General features: G+C 36.5%; 1 protein-coding gene across 4 annotated transcripts in view; it reads left to right on the forward strand.

The window, feature by feature from the left end:
- Positions 1-25,799, forward strand: part of CA8 (carbonic anhydrase 8 (inactive)) — a 116,625-nt gene that overhangs the window by 66,472 nt on the left and 24,354 nt on the right. For 2 of the 4 annotated variants that reach the window (XR_016512289.1, XM_090282836.1), the window contains exons 4-8: positions 2,120-2,215; positions 12,497-12,559; positions 14,911-14,959; positions 16,288-16,400; positions 22,757-22,926. Coding sequence is in view for 3 of the 4 variants with exons in the window: in XM_090282836.1 (XP_090138962.1) it covers positions 2,120-2,215; positions 12,497-12,559; positions 14,911-14,959; positions 16,288-16,400; positions 22,757-22,891 (456 nt within the window). In the remaining variant the exon portion in view is untranslated. Of the gene's footprint in view, positions 1-2,119; positions 2,216-12,496; positions 12,560-14,910; positions 14,960-16,287; positions 16,401-17,506; positions 17,871-22,756; positions 22,957-25,799 lie in introns of those variants that run through there. The other 2 variants (XM_090282835.1, XM_090282837.1) reach the window with 2 other exon arrangements.

Consider the following 25,799-nt stretch of genomic DNA (forward strand, 5'->3'; position numbering starts at 1 on the left):
CTAATCCAGTATGACTGGTGTCCTTACAAGAAGAGGAAATTGGGGCACAGATGTACTCAGAGAAAAGATGATATGAGGACACAGGGAAAAGGCAGCCATCTACAAGTCAAGGAGAGAAGCCTCAAAAGAAACCAATCCTGGTGACACCTTGATTTTGGACTCCAGTCTCCAGAATTGTGAGAAGAAATATTTATTGTTTGCACCACCCAATCTGTGGTACTTTGCAATGGTAGCACTAGCAGACTAACACAGGTGGAGTGAGGAGGGGCTCGGGGAGCAAGGAGTGGGCTAAAGCTGAGAGGCAGTAAACTTAAAAGTGTTATGTTTTTGGGTGGTGCATCAAGGTTATTACTACATAAAATTAAATGCATACTAGGTTATAACTGATCTGCAGAATGTGTTGGAAATTTGCTTGGTACTTGAATTAACCACCTGCACCAATATGACTGATAACTGTTGATGTTGACCTTGATCACCTGGCTCAGGTAGTGTTTGTCAGATTTCTCCAGTGTGAAGTTACTCTTGTGTACTACACTCTTAGACATGAAGTCACCACGTGCAGCAAACACTTAAGGAGTGGGTACCCTTAAATTTTTTAAACACAAAAAATGTGCAGTAGATTTTGAAGAGCTAGTATGAGTGATAATGTTGCTGAATTGTGAGGGTGGTAAAAAAAAAAAAAAAAAAGACCATGCTTTTTTGGTTTATTTGTTTTGTTTCAGAAAAAATACCCCATGATGTGGCTGTGAGAAGCAAAAAAATGTTGATTAGAACTTTGTAACTTGCCAAGTAAAATTATATTTAAACCTTGGGCCTTCTTTTTTGATTTAATTAAGGCAATCAGTTCTTATCTGCACCACTGTACACTTGTCTGTACCAGTGGGACTCCTATGCTATTGTAGCCAGAAAGGGAATGATTAAAATTGGTTAGTATTTGATTATTAACTGAAAGGTTGTAAAACATTGTTTTCTTAAAGGCAGTGCCTTGACAGTTACATTTATTGGGCATTCATAGTCCATCCATGTGCCTTTTTCATAGCCTGACCTGACCCTGGTCTTAGGTATAGTTTTTTCCTAGGCTACCATTTCTATTACATATAGGTAGAAAACTTCATTACCTCCCTCTAGTGGTCAGTTTTATAATATCAGGTTCTTGGACAAATTTAGCAGAAAAATCTAATTTGTGGCAGTCCTCATGATAATTTTCTATAATTCTTAATATGGATGCTAAAATGACATGGTGATTTAATTTTAGCTATTTTTTGGATTAGAACTAGTTTTTAAATGAGGCAGTGTTTTAAGGTAGTAAGTAATTATAACTTGATTAAAAGCTATAGTGACAAGGATGGTATTCTAGGCAGAGGCTTACCTCGCTACTATTATACTAAGAATCTCAGTGGCCATTTAATTTTAGCCAGGGAATTGAATTTTGCTTCTTGCAAGTGTTTTGTCAGGACTGTAGGAACAAGTGCATATTCTAGATAAACTTGAAAGCTACAAAGCTTTATGAGACCAGGAGTGAGGGAGTCCTCTAGAGCATTGTTTGTCATTCCTTCACAGATAAAATGTTGTCTCCAGCACAGGAAATGGCCTCCTTTTAGAGCCTCTTATTGACTTTCGTTATTTTACCATAGCTTTAAAAAGATGCAGCATTTTTTATAGGATCCTATCTCTGGATATTCTTAGGGGGTTGAAATAACTTACCAGAATTTGAGACTGGCTTTGTCTTATTCTTGATGGAAATACTGCAGCTACTGATCCTTTGAATGTGTTCTCATGTTTGTGTCCTGACTCAGAGTTTTGTTCCATTGAGATCCAGAGGGTATGACAAAGAAAGGCCACTAAATCAATGTGAAATCTGTCAGTCTCCTTAAATGTGGTCCTGATTAGGACTAAAGCAGGACTGAAGAGGCAGCAGTCCACTAAGCATTGCTTCTCTTCAGATATATGAAGGAAGACATTCCTACAGAGAACCCGTATTACAGCAGTAGCCTATTTGTGATATTCATGTTGCATATAATACCATATACATATAGTTAAGGAAAGTTGATATGTCTTTATTTTTCTAAATGGAACTACATTACGTAACGAGGTGACCTGTCTATTGTTGCTTACCCAGCTGCATCTGATCCACTGGAACTCCACCCTGTTTGGCAGTATTGATGAGGCTGTGGGGAAGCCACATGGAATTGCCATCATCGCTCTGTTTGTTCAGGTAAATGGTCTCCTATGATTGTTGTATTGTGTGAATGCTTGTTTCCAATTCATTTTGCAGTATATATACATTATTATATATATATTTGAAAGCAATATATTTTTATTTTCATTGAAGTATAGTTGACATATGTTTTATTACTTTCAGGAGTACAACACAAGGATTTAATATTTATATACTTATGAAATGATCACCACAATAAATCTCTAGTAACCATATGTCACCATACAAAATTTTTACAGTATTATCAACTGTACCCATGGTGTACATTACACCTTTATGACTTATTTATAAGTGGAATAATGTACCTCATAATCCCCTTCACCTATTTTGCCCATATTCCCAACCCCCTTCTCTATGACAACCATCATTTTGTTCTCTGAATCTGAGTCTATTTCTGTTTTACGTGTTTGTTTAGATTCCACGTATGAGTGAAATTATATAGCATTTGTCTTTCTCTGACTTATTTTATTCAGCATAATACCTTCTAGGCCTATCCATGTTGTCTTCAACAGCAAGATTTCATTATTTTTTATGGCTGAATAATATTCCTGTGTATGTGTGTAATATATATTACATCTTTTTTATCCATTCACCTATCAATAGCAACTTAGTTTGCTTCTCTATCTTGGATATTGTAAATAGTGCTGCAATAAAATTAGGGATGCATATGTTTTCTAATTAGTGTTTTAATTTTCTTTGGATATATACCCAGAAGTGGAATTGCTGGATCATATGATATTTTATTTTTAATTTTTTAGGGCACTTCCATACTGATTTCCGTAGTGGCTGTACTAATTACCAATCCTACCACTAGTGTACAAGAGTTCCCTTTTCTCCACATCCTCACTAATGCTTGTTATTTGTTGTCCTTTTGATAATAGCCATTCTGACAGGTGTGAGGTGATATCTCAATGTGGCTTTGGTTTGCATTTCCCTGATGATTTGTGATGTTGAGCATCTTTTCATTTGTTTGTTGGCCATCCATATGTTGTCTTTGGAAAAATGTCTATTTAGTTTATCTACCCATATTTAAATCATATTTTTCATATTGAGTTGTACAAATTCTTTATATACTTTAGACATTAACCCCTTATTGTATGTATTTGCTAATATCTACTCTCATTCAGTAGGTTGCTTTTGTTGTTGTTGTTGATGGTTTCCTTCACTGTATAAAACCTTTTTAGTTTGATGTAGTCCCATTTGTTTATTTTTGCTTTTGTTGCCCTTGCTTGAGGAGATAGGTCCAAAAAATGATTGCTAAGACTGATGTCAAATAGTTTATTGTCTATGTTTTCTTCTAGGAGTTTTATGGTTTCATGTCTTAGTTTAAGTCTTTAATCCATTTTCAGTTTAGTTTTGAATATGATATAATAAAGTGGTTTAGTTTCATTCTTTTGCATGTAGTTGTCCAGTTTTCCCAACACCGTGTATTGAAGAGACTGCTTTTTCCTCATTGTATATTCTTGTCTCCTTTGTCATAGATTAATTGATGGTATAAGTGTGGGTTTATTTCTGGGCTTGGTATTCTGTTTTTTTGATTTATACGTCTGTTTGGTTATGAGTACCATACTGTTTTGATTACTATAGCTTTGTAGCATAGTTGAAATCAGGAAGCATGGTATCTCTAGCTTTGTTCTCCTTTCTCATGATTGCAATGGCTATTTGAGGTCTTTTGCAGATCCATACAAATTTTAGGATTATTTGTTCTAGTTCTGTGAAAAATGTCATTGGTATTTTGATAGGGATTGCATTGAATCTGTAGAATGCTTTGGGTAGTATGGACATTTTAACAATATTCTTCCAGCTCATGAGCACTTTATATCTTTTTTATTTGTGCCATCTTCAGTTTCTTTCATCAATATCTTTAGTTTTCTGAGTATAGGCCTTTCACCTCCTTGGTTAAATTTATCGCTAGGTATTTTATTCTTTTGATGCAATTGTAATTGGGATTGTTTCCTTCATTTCTCTTTCTGACAGTTTGTTAGTGTATAGAAATGCAACAGATTTCTCTATTTTAAATTTGTACCCTGCAACTTCATTGAATTCATTTATTAGTTTTAGTAGTTTCTTCCGGAGGAGTCCAGTGTCTTCTATATGTAATATCATGTCACCTTCAAATAATGACAGTTTTACTTCTTCCTTTCCAATTAGGAAGCTCTTTTGTTGTCGTTGTTGTTTTTGTTATTTGATTGCTGTGGCCGGGACTTCCAATACTATGTTGAATAAAAATGGTGAGAGTGGGCATCCTTGTCAACGTTCCTGATCTTAGTGGAAAAGCTTTTATCTTTTTATCATTGAGTATTATGTTAGCTGTGGATTTGTCATATACGACATTTATTATGCTGATGTTTGTTCCCTCTATATTCATATTGTTGAGAGTTTTTAATTACAAATCAGTGTTGCATTTTATTAAGTGCTTTTTCTGTATCTATTGAGATGATCATATAATTTTTATCTTTTGTTGTGTTAATGTGGTGTATGTTGATTGACCAGGAATAAATCCCACTTGATTGTGGTGTATGGTCCTTTTAAGATATTGTTGAATTGGGTTTGCTAATATTTTGTTAAGGATTTTTACATCTATGTTCATCGGGGATACTGGCCTGCAATATATATACAAATATATATATATATATAGATATATATATATATATTTGTAGTGTCTTTGTTTGGTTTGGTGTCAGGGTAATGCTGGCCTTGTAGAATAAGTTTGAAAGTGCTTTTTTCCTCTTCAACTTTTTGGGGTAGCTTGAGAAGGGTATGTTTTAACTTTAAATGTTTGGTAGAGTTCATTCACCTGTGAAGCTGTCTAGTTGTAGACTGTTATTTGTTGGGATTTTTTTTATTAATGATTCAGTTTCAGTACTAGTAATTGGTCTGTACAGTAATCTTTCTGATTCAATCTTGGGAGATTGTATGTTTCTAGGAATTTATCCATTTTTTCCCTAAGTTGTCCCTTTATTGGTGTGTAATTGTTATAGTGTTTATAATCTTCTGTATCTCTGTGGTGTTGGTTGTAACTTATCTTTCATTTTTAATTTTATTTATTTGGCTTCTCTCTCTTTTTGTTCTTGATGAGTCTGGCTAAAGGTTTATCATTTTGCTTATTTTTTTTTTATAGAATCAGCTCTTAGTTTCATTATCTTTCCTATTTATTTATTTATTTATTTTGGGTCACTGTTTCATTTACTTCTACTCAGATCTTTATTATTTCTTTCCTTCTAATAATTTTGGGCTTTGTTTCTTTTTTTCTAGTACCTTTCAATGTAAGGTGAGATTGTTTTTTTTGAGATTTTACTTGTTTCTTTAGGTAGGCCTGTATCAGTATAAACTTTCCCACTTAGAATTGCTTTTTCTGTGTCCCATATATTTTGGAAGATTATGTTTTCATTTTTATCTGTAGCAAGGTATTTGTGAATTTCTTATTTGATCTTTTTGTTAATCCATTGGTTGTTTAGTAGCATGTTGTTTGTCTTCCAGGTTCTTGTAGTCAATTTATAGTTTCGTACCTTTGTGGTTGGAAAAGTTGATTAATATGACTATAGTCTTCTTAAAATTATTGAGACTTGTTTTGTGGCCTAACGTCATCAATTCTGGAGAGTAGTCTTCTGTTTTGGGATGAAATGTTCTGGATACTTATATTAATCTCAGTTGGTCCAATGTGTCATTTATACCCACTGTTTTCTTGTCGAGTTACTGTTTTTTGATCTATCCATTGATATAGTTATGGTGTTAAAGTTCCCTACTATTATTATAATACTGTAATTTCTTCTTTTATATCTGTTAATATTTGCTTTATGTATTTAGGTACTTCTATTGATATGTTGGGTGAATAGATGTTTACAAGTGTTATATCTTCTTGTTGGATTGATCCCTTTCTCATTATTTAATGCCCTTCATTCTCTCATGTTACCATCTTTGTTTTAAATTTTATTTTGTCTAAATATTGCTATCCTAGCTTTCTTTTTGTTTTCATTTGCATGGAATATCTTTTTCCACCCCTTCACTTTCAGTCTGTGTGTGTCTTTAGATGAGAAGTAAGTCTCTTGTAGGCAGCGTATATAGCAGTCTTAAAAAAATCATTTAGTTACCTTTCTTTTTTAAAATTTAATCTTTATTTTTTTCCATTACCATTTATTCCCCTTATACCATTCTCTGCACAGCAATATCCACACTGTTGTCCATGTCCATGAGTCCTTTTCACTTTTTAATCAATCCCTCCACCTCCTAACTCACTCCCACTAGCTGTCATCTGCTCTCCATCTATGATTCTGTCCTCATTTTCCTTGTTAGTTCAGTTTGTTCATTAGATTCAACATGTGAGTGAAATCATATGGTATTCATCTTTCTCTGACTGGTTTATTTCACTTAGCATAATGTTCTCCAGGTCTGTCCATACTGTTGCAAAGGATAAATTTTTCTCCTTTTTTATGGCCAAGTAGTATTCCATTGTGTAAATGTCCCATAGTTGTTTTATCCACTCATCTACTAATGTACACTTGGGCTGCTTCCGTACATTTGTGATTATAAATAATGCTGTAGTGAACATAGGGACACTTATATTCTTTCAAATTAGTGTTTTGGGTTCTGTTTGGTATATTCCCAGAAGTGAGATCACTGGGTCAAAAGGCAGATACATTTTTAATTTTTGAGGTATCTCCATACTGCTTTCCACAGTGGCTGCACCAATCTGCATTCCCACCAACAGTGCACTACAGTTCCCATTTATCCACATCCTTGCTAGCAGTTATTTGTTGATTTATTGATGATAGCCATTCTGACAGGTGTGATATGAGGTCTCATTGTAGTTTTAATTTGCATTTTCTTATGTAGGAGATGTCCTATGGGGATTGGCAGTGCAATGCCACTCTGGGCACCAAAGCCAGGTGTTCCAGGGCCGTCCGCTGGGTGGGCTTCATGCATCGTTCTACTGTGGTGGGGGTGCAACTGCTGTGGGCACACCAGTGGATGGGGTCTCTGGCTGAGGCATAAGTGTGGGCAAGACTCTCCTAGGGGTGTGCCCAGTGGTACTAGCAGGAAGATGGTAAAATGCCACCCACCAGCTCTGAGGTCAGCACAGGAGAACAAAATCACAAAAATGACTTTCATCAGTGTCTCAGTCCCCAGAGAAAGTCCTAGCTGCCTCTTGCCTCTCCAGCATGCACGTCAAGGTTAGCAAGTTGAACTCTTAATCTGCAGCCTATGTGCTTTTCTATATGTTGTCTTTGCACTGATTTCTGAGTCAAGTGAGGCTGTGTGTGAGCCTTTTAAGGGCAGGTTTTTCTTTTTCTGCAGTTTTATAGTTTTCCTGGATGCATTCTCCATTGATTTTGAAAGCCGGGAGTTTGGGGGGCTCCTTTCTCCTGTGCAGGATCCTGTGCCTGATGTGGAGATTGAATCCCTAGCTCCTCAGGGAAAAGTCCCATATTTTCGAGATCCCTCCTGACTGAAATACCTCAGCTGGAGTGTGGTTCTTCCCCTGAGTTGACCATATTTCTACCTTTCTTACCCTTCTCGGTGCTGCCCCTTCTTGTGGAGGCTCTGTTCATTCTGTTTCCAGGTCCCCTTCACAGGGAATTATTCCCTACATAGTTGTAGATTCTTTGTGTTTGTGAGACGAGCATATTTCTACGTTGCCATCTTGAATGGGAACCCAGAATATTTTTTGGTCTCCCTCAATATTATGACATAGTGGTTACATTAAACACAAATACAGCCCAATCCATTGGTTAGAGCCTCGTCCTGATAAGCCAAGGTTGCAGGTTCCATCTCTAGTTAGGGCATATACAAGTACAAAAATCAACCAACAAATGCATAAATAGGTGGAACAATAAATTCATGTTTTTCTCTTCTCCCTTCTTTGCTCTCTCTCGTCAGTAAATAAAAATAAAAAATAAAATAAAACACATATACAGAGAACCCTGATAACTTAACAGTACAAAACTTGATCTTTGTGGGTCATGAAAGAGCAGCCAGATTCATTGGCAGCAACTGGTTCATTTACTTATTAGAAATTTTCTTCAGAGTGCCATTCACAGGCTTTGGAGAAGTGATTTAGAAAATGCCTTCCAAAAGCAGAGTTCATTTTATCAATGAAAAAGAATTTGAAATGTTTTTGGACTTTGGCTGACTGCAAAAATCTAAGAAAAATCAATAATGTAATCATGTAGTAGATTCTTTTTGTTCTTTGTTATTGATAATCCGCTCCAAGATAATTTGAAGTGCGCCATAGAAAACATTGATAAAATAAGATTGGCAAAGATTTTGGTAGATATAGTCAATATAAAGTTTAGATTTGACCTCTGTGGTGGACAAAAGATATTATATAAATTTAGTGAAATGTACAAAGGTAGATCATATGCTTTAAAAGGTAAAAAATTTAATCTTGTTCCTAGGCTGACTCTTTTAAATTTTGTCTTACTTTTTACTAGATGTGATAAAAGATTTATTCTACAGAAGAGAATCAGGGGCCAGAGAAGTCAATTCATTGTTTATGGTCACACAGAGATTTGCTGTCACCAGTTAGGACCAGAAAGCATTCTTCCATTCTGTGTGGTTCCAGAATTAGAGGGTAATGTCTAATTCTTTAAAAAAGAAAAAAAAAAAAATACCAGTAACCAAATAGTCACAGTCAGAAGAGCAGGGACTATTAGAGCATTGACTGGAAAGCCAAGACCTTTGAAACTAGCATGATTCTTTCCAGGAACAAGCTCAATATTGGAGGCAAGGGGAGGTTTGAGAGGACAAGCACTTGTTCTAAGATGCCATACGTCTGCTATGAGGAAAAATTCAGTTTATCTATGTAAAAATGCCTTTTAGTAGAAAGTAAAATGACACAAACCATGAGAGCAAAATTTCATGAAGGAAAGAAGGACTGATCAGGATTGTCAGTGGAAGCAGAGAGTAGAAGGATTGAAGTCCATTCGGGGGTTTTACGCTAAGGCGAGAAAATGGGCGGGGAGAGACTCAGAGGCAGTGAGTATAGAGGTCCCTTTCAAGAAGCTTCACTCAAGAGAAGAAAGACAAAAGGGGTCACAACATGGGGATGTACAGTGAAGGCCTGTTTGTTTCAATTTGAGATCGAGATTCACCTGTGTTTTTATTCTGAGCCAAAAGAGCTAGTTCAGATACAGGGTTTAAAAATACCAGCAAAAAATGGGATCATGGACATAGGAAAGTCCCGGAGAGGCATGGGGATATGGGGTGGAGAGCATGTGTGTATGGACTAACCTTGGATAGAAGGGGACCCACCCTTCCTTCAAAATAGAGGACCAGGAGGGAAAGGTGGGTAGAAATGGGATTAATTTGTAGGCAAAAAAAGCAGGAAATTAGGGGAGTTCATGCCTGATGACTTCTATTATCTCTGAGATACAAAGTAAAATTATTTATAGAGGAAAGGAAATATGAGTTTGGGATTTGTTTTTTAAATAACCCGGGAGAAGAATGATAATAGAGTTAACAGTGGCATGGGAGACCTACTTAAGATTGAATATCCCAGCTTGTACAGGACAATGTATTGTGGATTGTTCTTTATCCAAGTAGAGGAGCAGAAAATTTTAGCAAATTGTTCCATTGGTCCATTGCATATCAGATGATTTAGGAGGACAAAAGGATTAGAGAATTGACAGTGTTTCAAGAGGTGTCATTTAGTGTAAGCAGGAAGGAAAAGAGACAGAGCCAAGAATCTCTGAGAGTCTTGTCCCTTTGTGCTGCATTAATGGAAAGAGAGGGAAAAGTGGAAGAGAGCTGGACAGGTAAGGAGTTTTCAGAATGAAAACAAAGCCAGGGTGTGTTCTTAGGCTCTGTCTGCAGAGGAAGAATGGGGCTGAAAGCCATGAACTGAGGGGACGGGTCACTAACGTGGATGCTGAAGTCATCTAGAGTGATGGCAGGGGGTGAAGACTACAAGGAATCAGGAAATGACAAGTAGAACATGACACCACCAGTGGCAGATGGTCCACGCAGAGTACAGCCCTGTGCATGTGGGTCTGAGTACCAATCTGAAGGTAAGAGCAGGGCACTGACCACAGCTTTCAGTCTTATGTGAGGGAGACTGCACAATGTCTACTCAAAAGGCCAGGGAATGCTGTGACCTTGGGTAGACCTGACAGGGTTCACATAGGCCAGTAGGTGATAGGGGAGCTTGTCAAAGATGTGGAGTCATCATCCTGTTCCAGAGGACACAGAGGGAAATGAGGCGAGCCAGGAAAAACAGGGCCATGCAGGGCTGAGATTCTAGGAGAGGAAACTGACCAGAGGGTTTGCATTCTGGGTGGTGGTGAAAGATGGCAAAGGTGAGAGGTAAGAAGGTAATTGTCTCATGGCTCACGGTGGACTCGTGGCACCGTGTATGTTGTCACCTGTACTACTGCTGTAGGATTTTAGGGGTTGGGGTGTGCAGAGTATGATCTATACTTGCTTTTTGATGGTTGTAACCTCTGCAAACAAAAATTTGGCAGAAGAGGAAAGGGAAGAGATGGAATAATTTTGATAGATCGAATTTATGAACCTGATATAAAGCTTTGCCCATAAAATAATCTTTATAGATAGAAGGAGCCAGTAATAGTTATTAATGGCTACTTATATGTAAAAACTTATTTGATACTCTATGGCATTCTGAGTAAGAAGAACACGGGTGATAGTAATTGAACTATATAATGCACCATGCACTCTTCTAAAGTCTTCGATTTAGTCTTATCTTCCATGCTATCACTTTTTTTATATTTATTTATTGTTTTTCTGTTACAGTTGTCCCACTTTTTCTCCCATTGCTCCACCCCCACCCTGCCCACCCCTTCTCCCACAGTCAATCCCCACCCCATTGCCCATGGCCATGGGTCACTTATACCAGTTCCTCAACTAGACCCTTTCCTGTCTTTCCCACCCTATGACTTTTATCCTCCCCACTCTATAGATGAGGCATAGAGGTTAAATAAACCTACTCAAGGCTAGAAAGTGAGTCAAAATCAGAACCCAGCCATCCAAGGTAAGTGACCTTGCTCCTGAACACTACTGTATATAGCTTTACAGCATTCAGATGTGGACTCTTCATAGTTATAATCTGACAGAGACACAGGAAATGAAAATAGAACCCCTACTCTAGATGTAGACATCCAGATGCTACATTGTGGTTAAACCAGTCAAACAAAGAAAGGTCTTTTTTTCCCTGGAGATCTGGTGAAGGCTTCTGCTTAAAGGTCCAGGCTTTGCACTCATGAATACATTTGCCTCAGGTATTTTTGTTTTTCAGAGAATTTATTTTCTGTTTTTAGAGCCTATATCGGGAATTTCAAACACTTGGAAAAAGTCTTGATTATTTTGAACTGATCAGCATATTTTAGATTATGTAGATTTCTTATTTCTTTTTCTTTCTTTTGATGGCCTTTCACCTAGCATTTTTCACAATTGGCTCACATAGAGAGAGACAGAGAATATAAACAAGTTGACAGCTGTTCTAGCTCCTTATCAGTCATTCTCTAAAAGTTTACGTGAAAGAGAAAAAGCTCGAGATAACAGTGATTATCTGAGGTCATAATTTGTCTTTGCTATTAACGGTGCTCCATTATCATGGGCCATTAAAACTTGGTTGAAAAGTAGAAATCAAATTGCACTTATAATTTTTAAAAATGAAGTCAAGATTACTTAATGTAAGATTTTTTTAAAGCCTCAAATTTATTGGAGCATTATATACATGAAAAAGATGTAATGATATATAATATTTTAAAATAGTCATGAAAAGCATATTATTATTTGAGAACACAAAGATGATTATAGAAATTATGTCCATTTATAACCAAGAAATGTCCTGGTATCGGTGACGCATATAAAATCACATACCCAGTTTTCTGAGTTAATACAGTTTTTCAACATTGATGAAATCTTTACAATAATGATCTAGAAATGCCAGAGGTAAAAATGGACGGGTTTGGGCATGTGAAGGGTAATTTTGATTTAGAAATATCTTTGAAACATTTATATTGTTGTATTATATGATTTGATGTATTTGCAGCACAGTGACTTATACATAGCATAATAAATTTAGAGTGGATTCTTAGAAATGTCCAAGAACATATCTAATATTTGATTGTGCTAGCTTCTGTTACAACTTTAATTACCTTCAGTAAATGTTGACCTGATTATTAATGAAAAGGTCATTTAATTATTCCCCAAGAAGGAAATTCAAGTGGACTTGATCCTCTTTTTTATAATTAGTTATTTTAAGTAAAAGCTAAGTATTTAATACTTTTGTGGTTATGGTTTATGCTTTATATATTTTAGATAGGAAAAGAACATGTAGGCCTAAAGGCTGTGACTGAAATCCTTCAGGATATTCAGTATAAGGTAAGTCATTTTTATATTTTATTTTATATTATCTTACTTTATCTTTTAAATCATTTATTGTTATTCTATTATCTTACTTCATCTTTTAAATCATTTATTGTTATTCTATTATAGTTGTCCTAAACTCCCCTCTCCCCCTTTTATTATTCTATTACAGTCATTGTTTTAAAGAAAATAAAAATCCTGGTTGTATAAGAGGTCCCCAAGGCCACCCTCAGGCTCAATGATTCACTAAAAAGACTCAGAGAAAAGCTGCTATTCTCATGGTTGTGCTTTATTCCAGCAGAATGATATAGATGAGGAATCAGTGCAGTGAAAGGCCCATGGGGCTGAGTCCAGGAGCAACCAGGCGTAGCTTTCAGGTGTCCCCTCCCAGTGGAGTGGCATGGATGCACCTCATTCTTCCAGCAGTGATGTGTTTTAACACATGTATGAGGTGTTGCCAACCAGGGAAGCTTCTTGAGCCTTGGTGTCTAGGGATTTCATTAGGGGTCAGACACACAGACATGTCTGTGTGACTGACCTCAGCCACTCGGTCCCCAGCCCTCCCACCCAGACCCTCAGCTGATCTAGACATTCACCATAATCATGTTGTTAGGATCAAACTGGTGCAGTGTGGGCCAGGGCTCAAGGATACAAAACACTCTATAAGGCAGAGCATTCCAGGGGCTCAGAAATTATCACATTGAGTGTTGAAACAGTCATTTCTTTTGAAAAATAATTTATTTGTTTTATTTTTCAATTATAGTTGATGTACAGTATAAACAAGGCCAGTCTTGAAGACAGGCTGTTTTGTAAAATGTGAGGATTTGAACAACCCAGGCTTGCTGAGTTAACCTTTTCTGTCCACTGGTTACAGGAAATTTGTGTAAATGAAACAAATAAAAATTGTGGCAGCCATACTTCACAGTATTTATGCAAAAAAAAAAAAAAAAAAAGACAGCAAGTACACATATACCATAAGAGAATACATATCCCAGAGAAGGTGATGTAGATTGATTTGACCCTGCAGAGATTCAGCCTAGCATTATTGGGAAGCCAAGTTCTGTCGTAAACATTACCTTTTATGGTTACATTACGTCAGTAGAATCTGAGTGGCCTTGGAGGAGAGTAGTTTAATCCTGTATGGCTACTCGAGATACAGCACACAGATCCAAAGACCCAAAGCCAGTCCTAACATCCATCTGGGAATGAAGTCTCATTAGCTTTACACTAGCACTAGCTCAGGGCTTCCATGCTGAACCAGGAAAAGAACCTCTACCAAAGATCTGAGCAGGTTCAGAATGAATCCAAGTACCAAGGGAAAGCACATAGTAGTCAAAGAAACTGGTAAAAAGGGTGGGAGGACACATTTTGACTGACATTTGTCTGATATACATAAGTGGAGGAATTTTCCTTTATTTCTTCAGCAAATATGACGTAAGTCATTATGGAGTTCAGGAGGATGGTGGAAGGCAAGTAAGCTGGATTCTTTAACATGTCCAATAGTCTCTAAAAGTAAGGAAGAGACGTAGAGGTTATGCATCGATGGTCCCTGTGATATCTGCATTCACACAGTAATCTTATAAGATATGATATCCAACTGCTGTGAAAGTCTGTCTGCCTCAAGAACCCGAGCAATTTAAATGGGAAAAAAATACAATAAAAAATAAATTTAAAAATAAAATAAATTTATAATTTTGATGTTAAAAAATAAAATAAAATCTCAGTCATCAAAGCACAAAAATAAAGTAAAAGGCATATAAAGGATGTAACAAACAAATAGCACTATTTAAAATAGTAATCATTAATATGAATTATTGTGTAAGGGCACACGTACTTTTTGTTGAAAATTACATCTAGCTTTGATAAACATTGATAGAAATTGAGTGTTTTCACTGGAGGAGGAGAGCATGTAGAATAGATCCTAGAGATGAATTCCCAAATCCAAAGGGGACAAAACAAGAATTTGGGAGACAGGTTGTAATGTGAAGCTCAAAGTACCAGAAGAAAAGTCAAGTCAAAATAATTACTTGCACCAGGGTTCAGGCATTTTACCTCCAAGGCCCAAGTCTGGTATGGATATGGTGGGAACAGGAAAAGTAGCTGAGAGGGAGCAGCCACTAGATTGACAGTTGATAAGTGTCACACCAGGAATTGCTGGAAGAACCCAACTGAGGTAGAAAATAGCATAGACTCAGAACAGGAGTGTTTGTTGGAACCAGCCACTGTTGCTCCAGAATGAGACACAAATCTGTGGGGTCTGATGATATCATTCAGAGAACACTTCAATGTGGATGTTTAGTGCCAGTAACTCTTATTGTAAAATTAAGAAATTTTGCTAACACGGGGCAATTGTTTTTTCTTTTTAGGGGAAGTCCAAAATAATACCCTGCTTTAATCCTAACACTTTATTGCCAGGTAAGTGTGCATTTGATTGCATAAGGTGAATTTTAAGTGTGGATATGAGTACATTGCTTTCCTCAGGATATATAATTATATATTATTAGTTAATAAAGTTTCTTTACTATATATATATACATATATATATATATATTTGTAGTACGTATTCCTTTCATGCTCTAATCATGGGAGTAAACCTTTTGAAATAAAAATACTTAACCACTAGTTCCATTAATTCATGAAGGGTTTCCTTTTTATAAAAATTGCACCAGCATAATAAGATAACCTTGGTATACTTCTAAAATTGATCAATGAAGTTTTCATTAACCTGTAAAGTGAAATAAACTTTACTTTGAATTTTATAAGGTAATCTCTTTGCAATGATTATTTAGGTCTGCCTGAACAGGTAAGAACTGTGTATAAAATACTTAGAATATAATCTGTAGTTAAAGGTTAATTTGTACACAATTTTGATCTTCACAAAACTTTGCCTAAATTATGTGAAGTTTCTTAATGTTTCAAACAAAACCAAATAGTTGATGCATTATATCTTCTACTTTCTACATTTAATTGCTCTACAACAAACTAAACATTTATCCATAATATTTAATCATGAATTCCTCTAATGCAGAGCTAAAAGATTTCAGAAGAATAATTTCTCTTATCCTATCATAATAAGCTTTTTAAAATTTGCTGTTGAAGAAGCAATACCGATAGAGGTAGCTAGAAAAGAATGGTTAAAAACTCTTACTTGGAAGCCATGCTGCTTTGGTTTGAATCCTGGCTCCGCCAGTTATTAGCCCAGTGACCTTGGGCAAATTGTGTAACACTCTTATGATTTGGTTTCCCCATCTGAATAATGGGACTAATAATGGGACTTATCTCATTGGTTTGTTGTAAGAATTAAATGAGTTAATGTAGAATAGCACCTCACATGTAGCAAGCTTTCAATAAATATTATTTATAATTAGGTAAATCATCCAATAAAGTTAAGAAAACAACAACCCATAGATACATTTCTGCTAAAGTGATTAAATTTGATACATATATAAGTATTGAGTTTTATATATTAGGTTTATATATCAAGTTTAATAACCATATTTGAATATACATAGTAACCTGTTGATAGAAATCACTATAAATAATAGAGGACTGATCATGTTTTCTGTCAGTTATTTTCTTTATGATGATTAGTTTAAGAGTACATGTGAAGCTATAGTTTAAAAATGACATCTGTCTGATAAGTGTTATTTGGACAATTTGTAATTTTGAAAATTATTGTTAGAGTTTTCAAAATTATGCATAATTAACTTGCCTTTTCATGACATATCCTCGTGGTTGCACAGATCCTCTGCTGCGTGATTACTGGGTGTACGAAGGATCTCTCACTATTCCACCTTGCAGTGAAGGTGTTACCTGGATATTATTCCGATACCCTTTAACTATATCCCAGCTACAGGTGAGTGTGGTACCTTAAATCTTTCAGAATGAAGTTCTGAGGTAAAGGTTAAATTTTGTTTCTGTAAAAGGGAAATGTCTGTTTTATGTCTGAACTCTCTTTAGGTCAGTCACATCTTTGCAGATGATAAATGTCTTGAGCTCATGAAAGCAATAGAAAGGTCAAGGATGACCAAAAACCCAGCTATCATTTATGATCTGTATTTTAAAAGTCAGTTTTTATGAAGTAAATAGAAGTCAATGAAATAATCAAACTTTTGATTGGTCTAGTTATTTCTTCATGTAGGTTTTCCCAAGCATGGAGAGGAAAAAGGTCTTGGAAGTAAAGTAACAATGCTGGTTTGTTTGTTTTTTAAGTCACACATGGGCTTTGAAATAGTTCTTCCTGAGCCAGCACAAGAAAAATCTGTATAAAGAATGGCGAGGGAGTTAGAAAGGAAATGCTGGAAAGTTCTGGATTGTTCTGCAGCCCCACTTTTGATCACCTACCTTCCACCTTGGTCTCTGCATAGGTGTTCTAAATGCTCCTTGATAATTGGCTGTATCTCCCTAAAGGGGAGCCTCAGCTGAAGGAATATGTATTGGAAGTAATCTTAACTGCCCTAGAAAAGAGGTGACTTTCCAATTAGCTATAGCTTTTCAAGAGAAGAGATTTAGATGATATTAGCACAAGCTCTCTATAGCATCTGTTCAGAGGGCAGATGTTAAAACAGACAGCAGTGTTAATACACATACACACATTCAGACACATGCATGTATACTAAAATGCAATTTAGAGTGAGTTAGAAAAAATGATTGAATATAATCTTAAGAGAATATAAATTAGTCTGTTCTTGACCTGAATGTTTCACTGTTGCTGCTCATATAATTTCAGAGAAAGCAGAGCAAAAATAGAAAAGGTCTAGAGAGGACAGTAAAATGAGAATCTAAATGAAAAATTGAGGTCTCATATTATTATACTTAAAGAAGAGCAGAAAAAGAAATAAAGATAGAATGAGAAATGATATATACAATAAAAGGAATAGTGAATGGTAGGTGGAGTCTACATAGCTTATGATATTGAGAAATATAAAACTATATTGAAGAAAAGAATGTTTCATCGTACAGGGTTAACTTATGTGATTAAGCTGCTGAGTATTAAGATGGAAACAATTGCTTTCCTGAATACATCATCAGCCAGAGAATACAGCCATAATGCTTTCCTGTGAAGTACGCAGCAGCTTGAACCAAGAAGGAGTTTTCTGCTGAAGTGTATGTTTGACAACTAAACCTGGTGTGGAACATTCACATCTCCTGGAGCACAAAGAATTCTAGAATGTGGAACTGGAAGCGCCTGCTTAGTTGTATTTTTTATATTATGCTTTGTTAGCAAGCATATTATATGCTAGGGAAAAAACACGCAATTGGATGGATCTGAATGAATGTAATTTCCTTTTTTAACGATCAATAACAATTAAGCTATTTTAAGATAAACTGTTCTAAGCATTAGAAAGCCAAAGTAACAACATTTTTTCAGCTATATTGTTATGTTTGGAAATGAGATTCCATGAACATAATTTAATCAGATCTGACAACAGAAATTGTAAAACACATTCTGACTTCTCAGAGCCATTAAAATGTGAAGCATACTCAGAATTGATAAAATGTGTTATTTCAATACAATGGCATATGTGAAAATATGTGTGCACACACATAAGCTCACACATGCAGAGACATGGATTGACATGGAGAGTTTTACTGTCCTTTTCCTGCATTTTTCTTCCTTTTTTTCCTGCATTTCCCTCTTTCATATTTATTTCTATTTCTTATCTTACCTACTTTCTCAAATTAGATGTGTCTGTCTTTGTTATTTCCTGTCCCTTTCAACATCAGGTAACACCAATGAAACAAAAGAATGTGGAATATGTTCATTGTTTTTCACAGTTTGGATATATGTCTGTTAGGACTTGGAAACTGTTCTCAGTTTTGTTTCTTTTCAGTCTTACCTTCTCTTCCTCCTTCCCCATCCCATATTATCTGTGAATTGTAGAGTGGGACTCTTCATAGATCAAGACACCTGGGTTAATGCTCAGTGTATGTGTGGCCTGTGGGATCTGGGCCTGCACAGCTGAGGGCGCCTGATTATGTCCAGGACTCTCCATGGGATTTGAGGGGCTAACCCTAAAACCAAATTGTTGCAGGGCCATCGCATGGTCATGTTTGAAAGTGATTTCAGGTGATTTGGAACAATTGTAAGTTTTTTCTGTATCCATGATTCTCAAACAGACCCCTGGAGGGTTAAAGCGCAGGTTGCTGGGCCTCACCCCAGAGTTGCTGATTCAGTAGGTCTGGGGCTGGGACTTATTCCAGGAAACACACTTGGAGAACCACTGCTTTTTATCTATCGGCTCTTATTTCCATGTGTAATTCCCACTCTGACACCAGAATGCTGTTTCTGAAGGGCGGCACCAGCCCAGCCCTGACCTATAGAAATATCATGTGAGCCAAAAATGTAAGATTAAAATTTCTAGTAGCCACAGTAAAAAAGTCAAAAGGTGAAATTAATCCAGGTAGACTATGTTAACATACTACATTCAAAGTATCATTTTAACATGCATGTAATCACACCAGTGATTTTTTTTTACATTCTTTTTTCACACTGACTTTCAGTGTGTATTCAGCACAGCTCAGCTCAGCTGCATTTCAAAGGCTCAGGGGCCACCTAGGGCTGGTGGCTACTGTGTTGGACAGTGCAATTCTAGAATTTGTTCTCTCCTTGAAAACACCCTTTTGCCTTTCTTAAAATATGCTATTTTGGGGCACCTGTGGGAAAGGCTGTGTCTGTTTTTTCAGTGTCTTTCATGATAGAGAACACATCCACTGTGGTCATATACTCTGTAATCTGTAATTCTTGGGGAAGTTGCAGTATGTGTGGCTCATCAGTAAGTATCCGAAAGAGATGACGGGGAGACAGTGGCAGAGACCAGGCTGGGGACTAGAATATGAGGCAAGTTCTGGGAAAAGATGTTCTGTTCTCTAAGCTCTTCCTTAAAAATAAAAAGATCAGACTGAGGAGTAAGTGATAGAGTGAGGGTTGGTTTGTGAATGGGAGGTCAGTAAGAAAGGGGAAACAATGATTTGAAAAAGAAAGACAAATGGGGTAGAAGGAAATGAAGCAAACAAAAAACAGCAAGGCAGCAGTACCTAGAAGGTGCATACTATATATAAAATCTCAGTATATATACATATATGCACACTGCTTAAGTACAGTTTGCTTTGACTCTTTCACTTGTTATCTTAAGGAATTATATTACTGTTATTCATGTATCATTATAGTCAGATGATCAAAGAAACTAAGATGAGAACACTAACTTTTATGTGTTTTTTTCTCTTTTAAAATTATGACACATGAGATGTAAGTTACAATGTCAATTAGTGGATGTGCATAGGATCTTGGGAACTCCTAAAATTAATTAATGCCAAATCTCAAACCCTGGACCTTAGCCCTTTACATGCATTCAAGGAAAGTGGCATTAAAACTGAACCTTTAAAAATCTTGTTCATAAGTCAGAGAGGGTTGGAATAAATGTCTTACTTAGATTAATTGAAGTGCAACCTGGGTTCAGACAGCAGTGATTCAACTCTGCTGCCTTCAGAAGATGAGGATTTGTTTCTGAAGTGTTGGATCTCTATATCTCTCTCTTTTAACTTGGTTAAAAACAAACACCATGTTTAAATAGAGTAGCATTAAAAATTGATGAAATCATACGTACTGATGTATATGATAATGATGGCTTCTGTATGGCCCTGACATTTGAGTTGTTGAAGACTTTTATCCTGAGATACTTTCTGTTCATTTCTCACTCTCTCATTTCAGTGTGGAATAACGCAGTATGCACTTGAAACTATTTGAAGTGACTAAAGGGTTTGAGGGTGGTTACTTCAGAAAAAATTGGCATTTCAGAAAGATGTGTTTTTCCCTCGATCTCTGTTGATGTTTGAAGTCTTCAAAGTGTTGCTATGATCAGAGAAAAACATTCCTTGTGCAACAGTGACTTGAGACTGGCTCACTGTTGATTCAGATCATCTTGTCTAGAAGCTGTTTTCACTGAAAATGCTGCAGGCCAAGACCTGGAGCTTGAAAGATTTATATTCAGTTCAGAATATGTAAATATAAATTAACCTAGCTTTAAAATGAACTTCAAAGTCAATGAAAATTGAGTATTTAAAAAAATATGTTGAAACAGTCAAGTTTCTTGTCCACATTGCTCATCGAGACATGTAAAGTGAATGCGAGGAGAGATGACTTTCCTTTTTCTCAGTCAATTGGTTTATTTTCAGTCTACTTTTTTGTTAAATATTTATCCAAAACGCTAAAGGTTTGACTTCAAAAGAAGTTGACTGGTAGTTATCAAATATTTCCATGTGCTTGGAACTACACTGAATAATTTTCAGAGATTATCCTATTTACTTCTAACTCTATCTTTGTGAATACTGTGATTTCCTCTCCATTGTACACACATCGAAACTGAGGCTTAAAGGGGTGACATAATTTGGTTGTTTGGGTCTCATGTGGCAGAGCTAGAATGAGAACTGGCCTTTTGATGCCAAGCCCACTGCCTTCACCTTCATATTCTTTTTTGAAAAGGTGTAGGATCCTCTGACCAGGTTTCTTTCCACTCCACACTTGGGGAAAACTAAGTAAAAATATATCCACAAATAACTACAGGGGATTGTCATGCAGCCTTGGCTCTACACACTTTCCAGATGTAACATGCTGTAAGTGTTATTCATATTCCAGCTCTAAGACTGTGAGAAGGTCTAGTGACCAACCATCATGTAGATTAAACAGCTAATTACTTATCTGACTGGTACTTCTATATAAATATAGATATTATTTTAAGAAAAAAAACAGGACAGTTGTAGTTGGCTCAAATTTAGGAAATCAAACACTATTGAAGACATGGGAAAATAAAACATTAGCAGTCAGACTTCTAACCTGGGTTCTAATCTAAGAAGCCATTTAATTTTCCCCAACTCTATTTCCCAACATGTGTATGTGTGGACTGAATTAGCATCTTGTGAGATTCAACTCTTAAAATCAGGGAACTTCTACTTCAGAAAAAATGCGCATGTGAAATTTTGCATATCATTCAGGGGTTTTGTGGGCCTTCTAAAGTCTGTAGAAGTTTTTAGATTTTTATTAGTTGGTTATTAGTTGATTCTTTGCATTTTATTTCACTTTATGAATGGGAGAACTATATGGCTATGCTCAGTGAAGAACCTTTGTAGATAAAATCCTCTAATACACAGATGTTGAACTTTTGATGGATTGATGCTGATCAAATCACAGTTGTTCAATATCCTGGGATTATGCAGGATGTGGGTTGTATTGATTGGACCAGAATTTCTGAAGAGGTGGCTGTGGAACTCAGAAAAGAGCAGGTGGACTTGGAATTGTCAGGCTTGGTTAATTTGGAAACTTTCTGAACCTCCTTAGTCTCAGTTTTTCCTTTTGTGTAAAGAATGAAGAATGCCTGTGTCATGTGACTATGTGGCATTTAAATGAAATAACAGATAATGAGCTCTGTAGGTATATCAATCAATAGATGGAAATGAGCCTGGCGATGTTCCTCATGTTTGCTTGTTGTTTAAGTATTCTCAGAGGGTCATGTCTGACAGGCTACAAGTTCTTGAGGAGTGCAGACCTGGCAGGTCAGAGAAACTGCAGTGCTGCTAATGGGAAAGATCCCTGGGGACTGTGGGAACAAGCTCTTCACAGGTAATGGGAAACCACAGGACCTGGAGAGGCCACCTGAGAAAGGGAGATGAACTTGAAAATTGATACTGCTAGGAGAGGAAGTTGGGCTAAAACATTTGGAAAATCAGAGGTAGTCTTTGGACCTGTGATCCCAAAGGGCTGAAAGAGCAGCAAATAAGTCTTTTGATGAAGGAAATCATCATCTAATAAATCTAACATTTAATCAATGTTAAAATACAATAATATCAGAACTTATTAATTAATGATATACTTGGGGATCCTATAGGAACACATTCATTCATCCACTCTTATTGTCCTACAGGCAGGCATGAAAAAATTTTGAGAGAGGTCATATCATTTTGCATTAATAAATCCAGCAGGTTTCCATGGCTATTGGGTTGACCTTGATATCTCTACTTCTGTTAATTTCTTTTGCAATGATCATGTCTAATGTCTTAGGTCTGGAAGAATTAAGTCTGTTTTCCTCTTTTTGAAGTTTAGTTTTAATTTTCTTTTTAGTTGTGGTAGCTTACATATATTTTAAGTCATTTATGAAACTTCAGTCTTGTTAATGTCTGATAGATGACTAATCCATTTTTTCCTGCTTTTATTTTCAGATTGAAGAATTTCGAAGGCTGAGGACACATGTTAAGGGGGCAGAACTTGTGGAAGGCTGTGATGGGATTTTGGGAGACAATTTTAGACCCACTCAGCCACTTAGTGACAGAGTCATCAGAGCTGCATTTCAATAGCCTAAAAAAACAGGAACAAGCCCACCTTCTCTTGGGTATGTGCAGCTTAAGTAAGAAAATAGGCACACAGTTATGTAAACCTATCAGACCAAAGTAGTCTTGTGGTGATCAGCAATATGAATTTTATTTTGATAAAACTTATGACCCTTTTTCAAGCTCCATTAATTTATAAGTGAGGTAGTTTGTAAAAAGTTTCATACAGTGTTGAAAAATATCTGTAATCCTTATATTTTCCCACCAGAGCAGCCTTTCATTTCAAATTTTGCTTTAATACCGGCTTTCATAAGGAAAGGCACCCTGAGACAGAGAAACAGGGATACAAAAGCACCCCTTTAGTACTTTATGATATTGAACCCCTGAAACTTCAGCAGTCACCTCCTGATGACTGAGAAACATAAAGAAAGGGATTAGAGTATGTGAGCCTCAGAGCTGACCCTCATTGTCTAATGCAGATTTGATTGTTTTGGGGGTTAGGAGAGGGTAGATCTGTCATGAATGAGAATACTTGTCCTATGGAAATGCTATTATTTGATAATCAAGCACTGATTAATAATCTGAATATGGATTTTTTTTATTGCTTAAAACATAACATATACATTTTAATATATTGAATTCAATATATGTATTCCTTACCCTTATGGACCTAACAAAATAAAACATTGCAAACATGGAAAAGTTAAAGTCTACAAAAATTACTGTATACTGAATTATTTCTTTACCTTGTAAATTGCCAAAGAATGTGTACATAGGTCAGCACCTGGTTGGCACACCACTACTTCCTGTAAGAAAATAATATCTGTTGAAATAGTTTCCTAGGCAAGCAGGACAGAGCTTTGACTGTTTAATGGACCATTAGGGGTATGGAATCACATACTCTGTGAGTGGTACAATGGACTGGGGAGTCACAGTTGAATAGAAATCTTTGGCATCCAGAAGCTCACAGTCTCATGAACTAGAGTGCAGACACCGGGATTTTAAAAGGTGATCACTTGTCCACATGTTTCCTAACCCATTTTTCTTGCATCTCGATTATTGCTATACTGTATGGACCCAGTATTCCAGCCCAAGCATCTTTTTTCTTCTGCGATTGTGCTTTGCTGACATAGTCCTTCCTGGCCTACCTTTTGCCTGTTGATACCTTAGCTGCCCTACCTGCCCATCTCAGATACCCTCTCAGCGTGAATTCTATGCTTCTCTTTTATTTTATTTATTTATTTATTTATTTTTATTTTGGTTTTTCAATTACAGTTGTCCCCTTTTCCCCCAATTTCTCTCCCCCACCCAGCCCACCCCCTCTCCCGCAATCATATCCCTCCCCGTTGTCTATGTCCATGAGTCTTTTATACAGGCTCTTTAATTAAACCCTTCCCTTACTTATCCCCCTTCTCTCCCTCTCCCCTCCCCCCTATTGACTGCTATTCTGCTCTTTGTTCTATTTAGTTCCTTTGTTTGTGTTGTTCTTTAGTTTCCTGTATTAGGTGATATCATATGGTATTTTTCTTTCTTTGCCTGGCTTATTTCACTAAGCATAATTCTCTCTAGTTCCATCCATGTTGTTGCAAATGGTAGGAGTTCCTTCTTTCTTTCTGCTACATAGTATTCCATTGTGTAAATGTACCACAGTTTTTTGATCCACTCATCTACAGATGGGCACTTAGGTTGTTTCCAGCACTTAGCTATTGTAAACAGTGCTGCTATGAACATAGGAGTGCATAAGTTCTTTTGAATTGGTGTTTCAAGATTCTTCGGGTATAATCCTAGTAGTGGAGTCGCTGGTTCAAAAGGCAGTTCCATTTTTAATCTTTTGCGGTAATTCCATACTGTTCTCCATAGTGGCTGCACCAGTCTGCATTCCCACCAACAGTGCAGTAGGGTTCCCGTTTCTCCACATCCTCGCCAGCACTTGTTGCTTGTTGATTTGTTGATGATGGCCATTCTGACTGGTGTAAGGTGGTATCTCATTGTGGTTTTTATTTGCATCTCCCTGATGGCTAATGATGTTGAGCATTTTTTCATGTGTCTATGGACCTTCTGTATGTCCTCTTCGGAGAAGTGCTTGTTCAGGTCCCTTGCCCATTTTTTAATTGGGTTGTTTGTTTTCTTGATGTTGAGTCGTATCAGCTCTTTATATATTTTGGAAATCAGTCCCCTGTCTGTGATGTCATTGGCAAATATGTTTTCCCATATGGTTGGTTTCCTTTTCATTTTGCTGATGTTTTCTTTTGCTGAGCAGAAACTCTTCAGTTTGATGTAATCCCATTTATTTATTTTTTCCTTTATTTCTCTTGCTTTAGGAGATGTATCCGTGAAGATATTGTTACGTGAGATATCTGATATTTTCTTGCCTATGTTTTCCTCTAGGACTTTTATGGTGTCACGGCTTACATTTAAGTCTTTGATCCATCTTGAGTTTATTCTCGTGTGTGGTGTAAGTTGGTGGTCTAGTTTCATTTTTTTGCAGGTCCCTATCCAGTTCTCCCAGCACCATTTGTTAAAGAGGCTCTTCTCACTCCATTTTATGTTCCTTCCTCCTTTATCAAAGATTAGTTGACCATAGAGGCCTGGGTTTATTTCTGGACTCTCTATTCTGTTCCACTGATCTATATGTCTGTTCTTATGCCAGTACCATACTGTTTTGATTACAGTGGCTTTGTAGTATTGTTTGATATCTGGTGTTGTGATTCCTCCTGCTGTGTTCTTCTGTCTCAAGATTGCTTTTGCTATTCGGGGTCTTTTTTGGTTCCATATGAATTTATGGAGTATTTGTTCTAGGTCTGTGAAATATGTCATTGGTATTTTAATAGGGATTGCATTGAATCTGTAAATTGCTTTGGGTAGTATGGCCATTTTGATGATGTTGATTCTTCCCATCCAAGAACATGGTATTTGCTTCCATTTATTTGTTTCT

This window comes from Furipterus horrens, unplaced genomic scaffold, assembly GCF_987537825.1.
Source record: "Furipterus horrens unplaced genomic scaffold, mFurHor1.1.pri manual_scaffold_7, whole genome shotgun sequence".
Lineage (NCBI taxonomy): Eukaryota > Metazoa > Chordata > Mammalia > Chiroptera > Furipteridae > Furipterus > Furipterus horrens.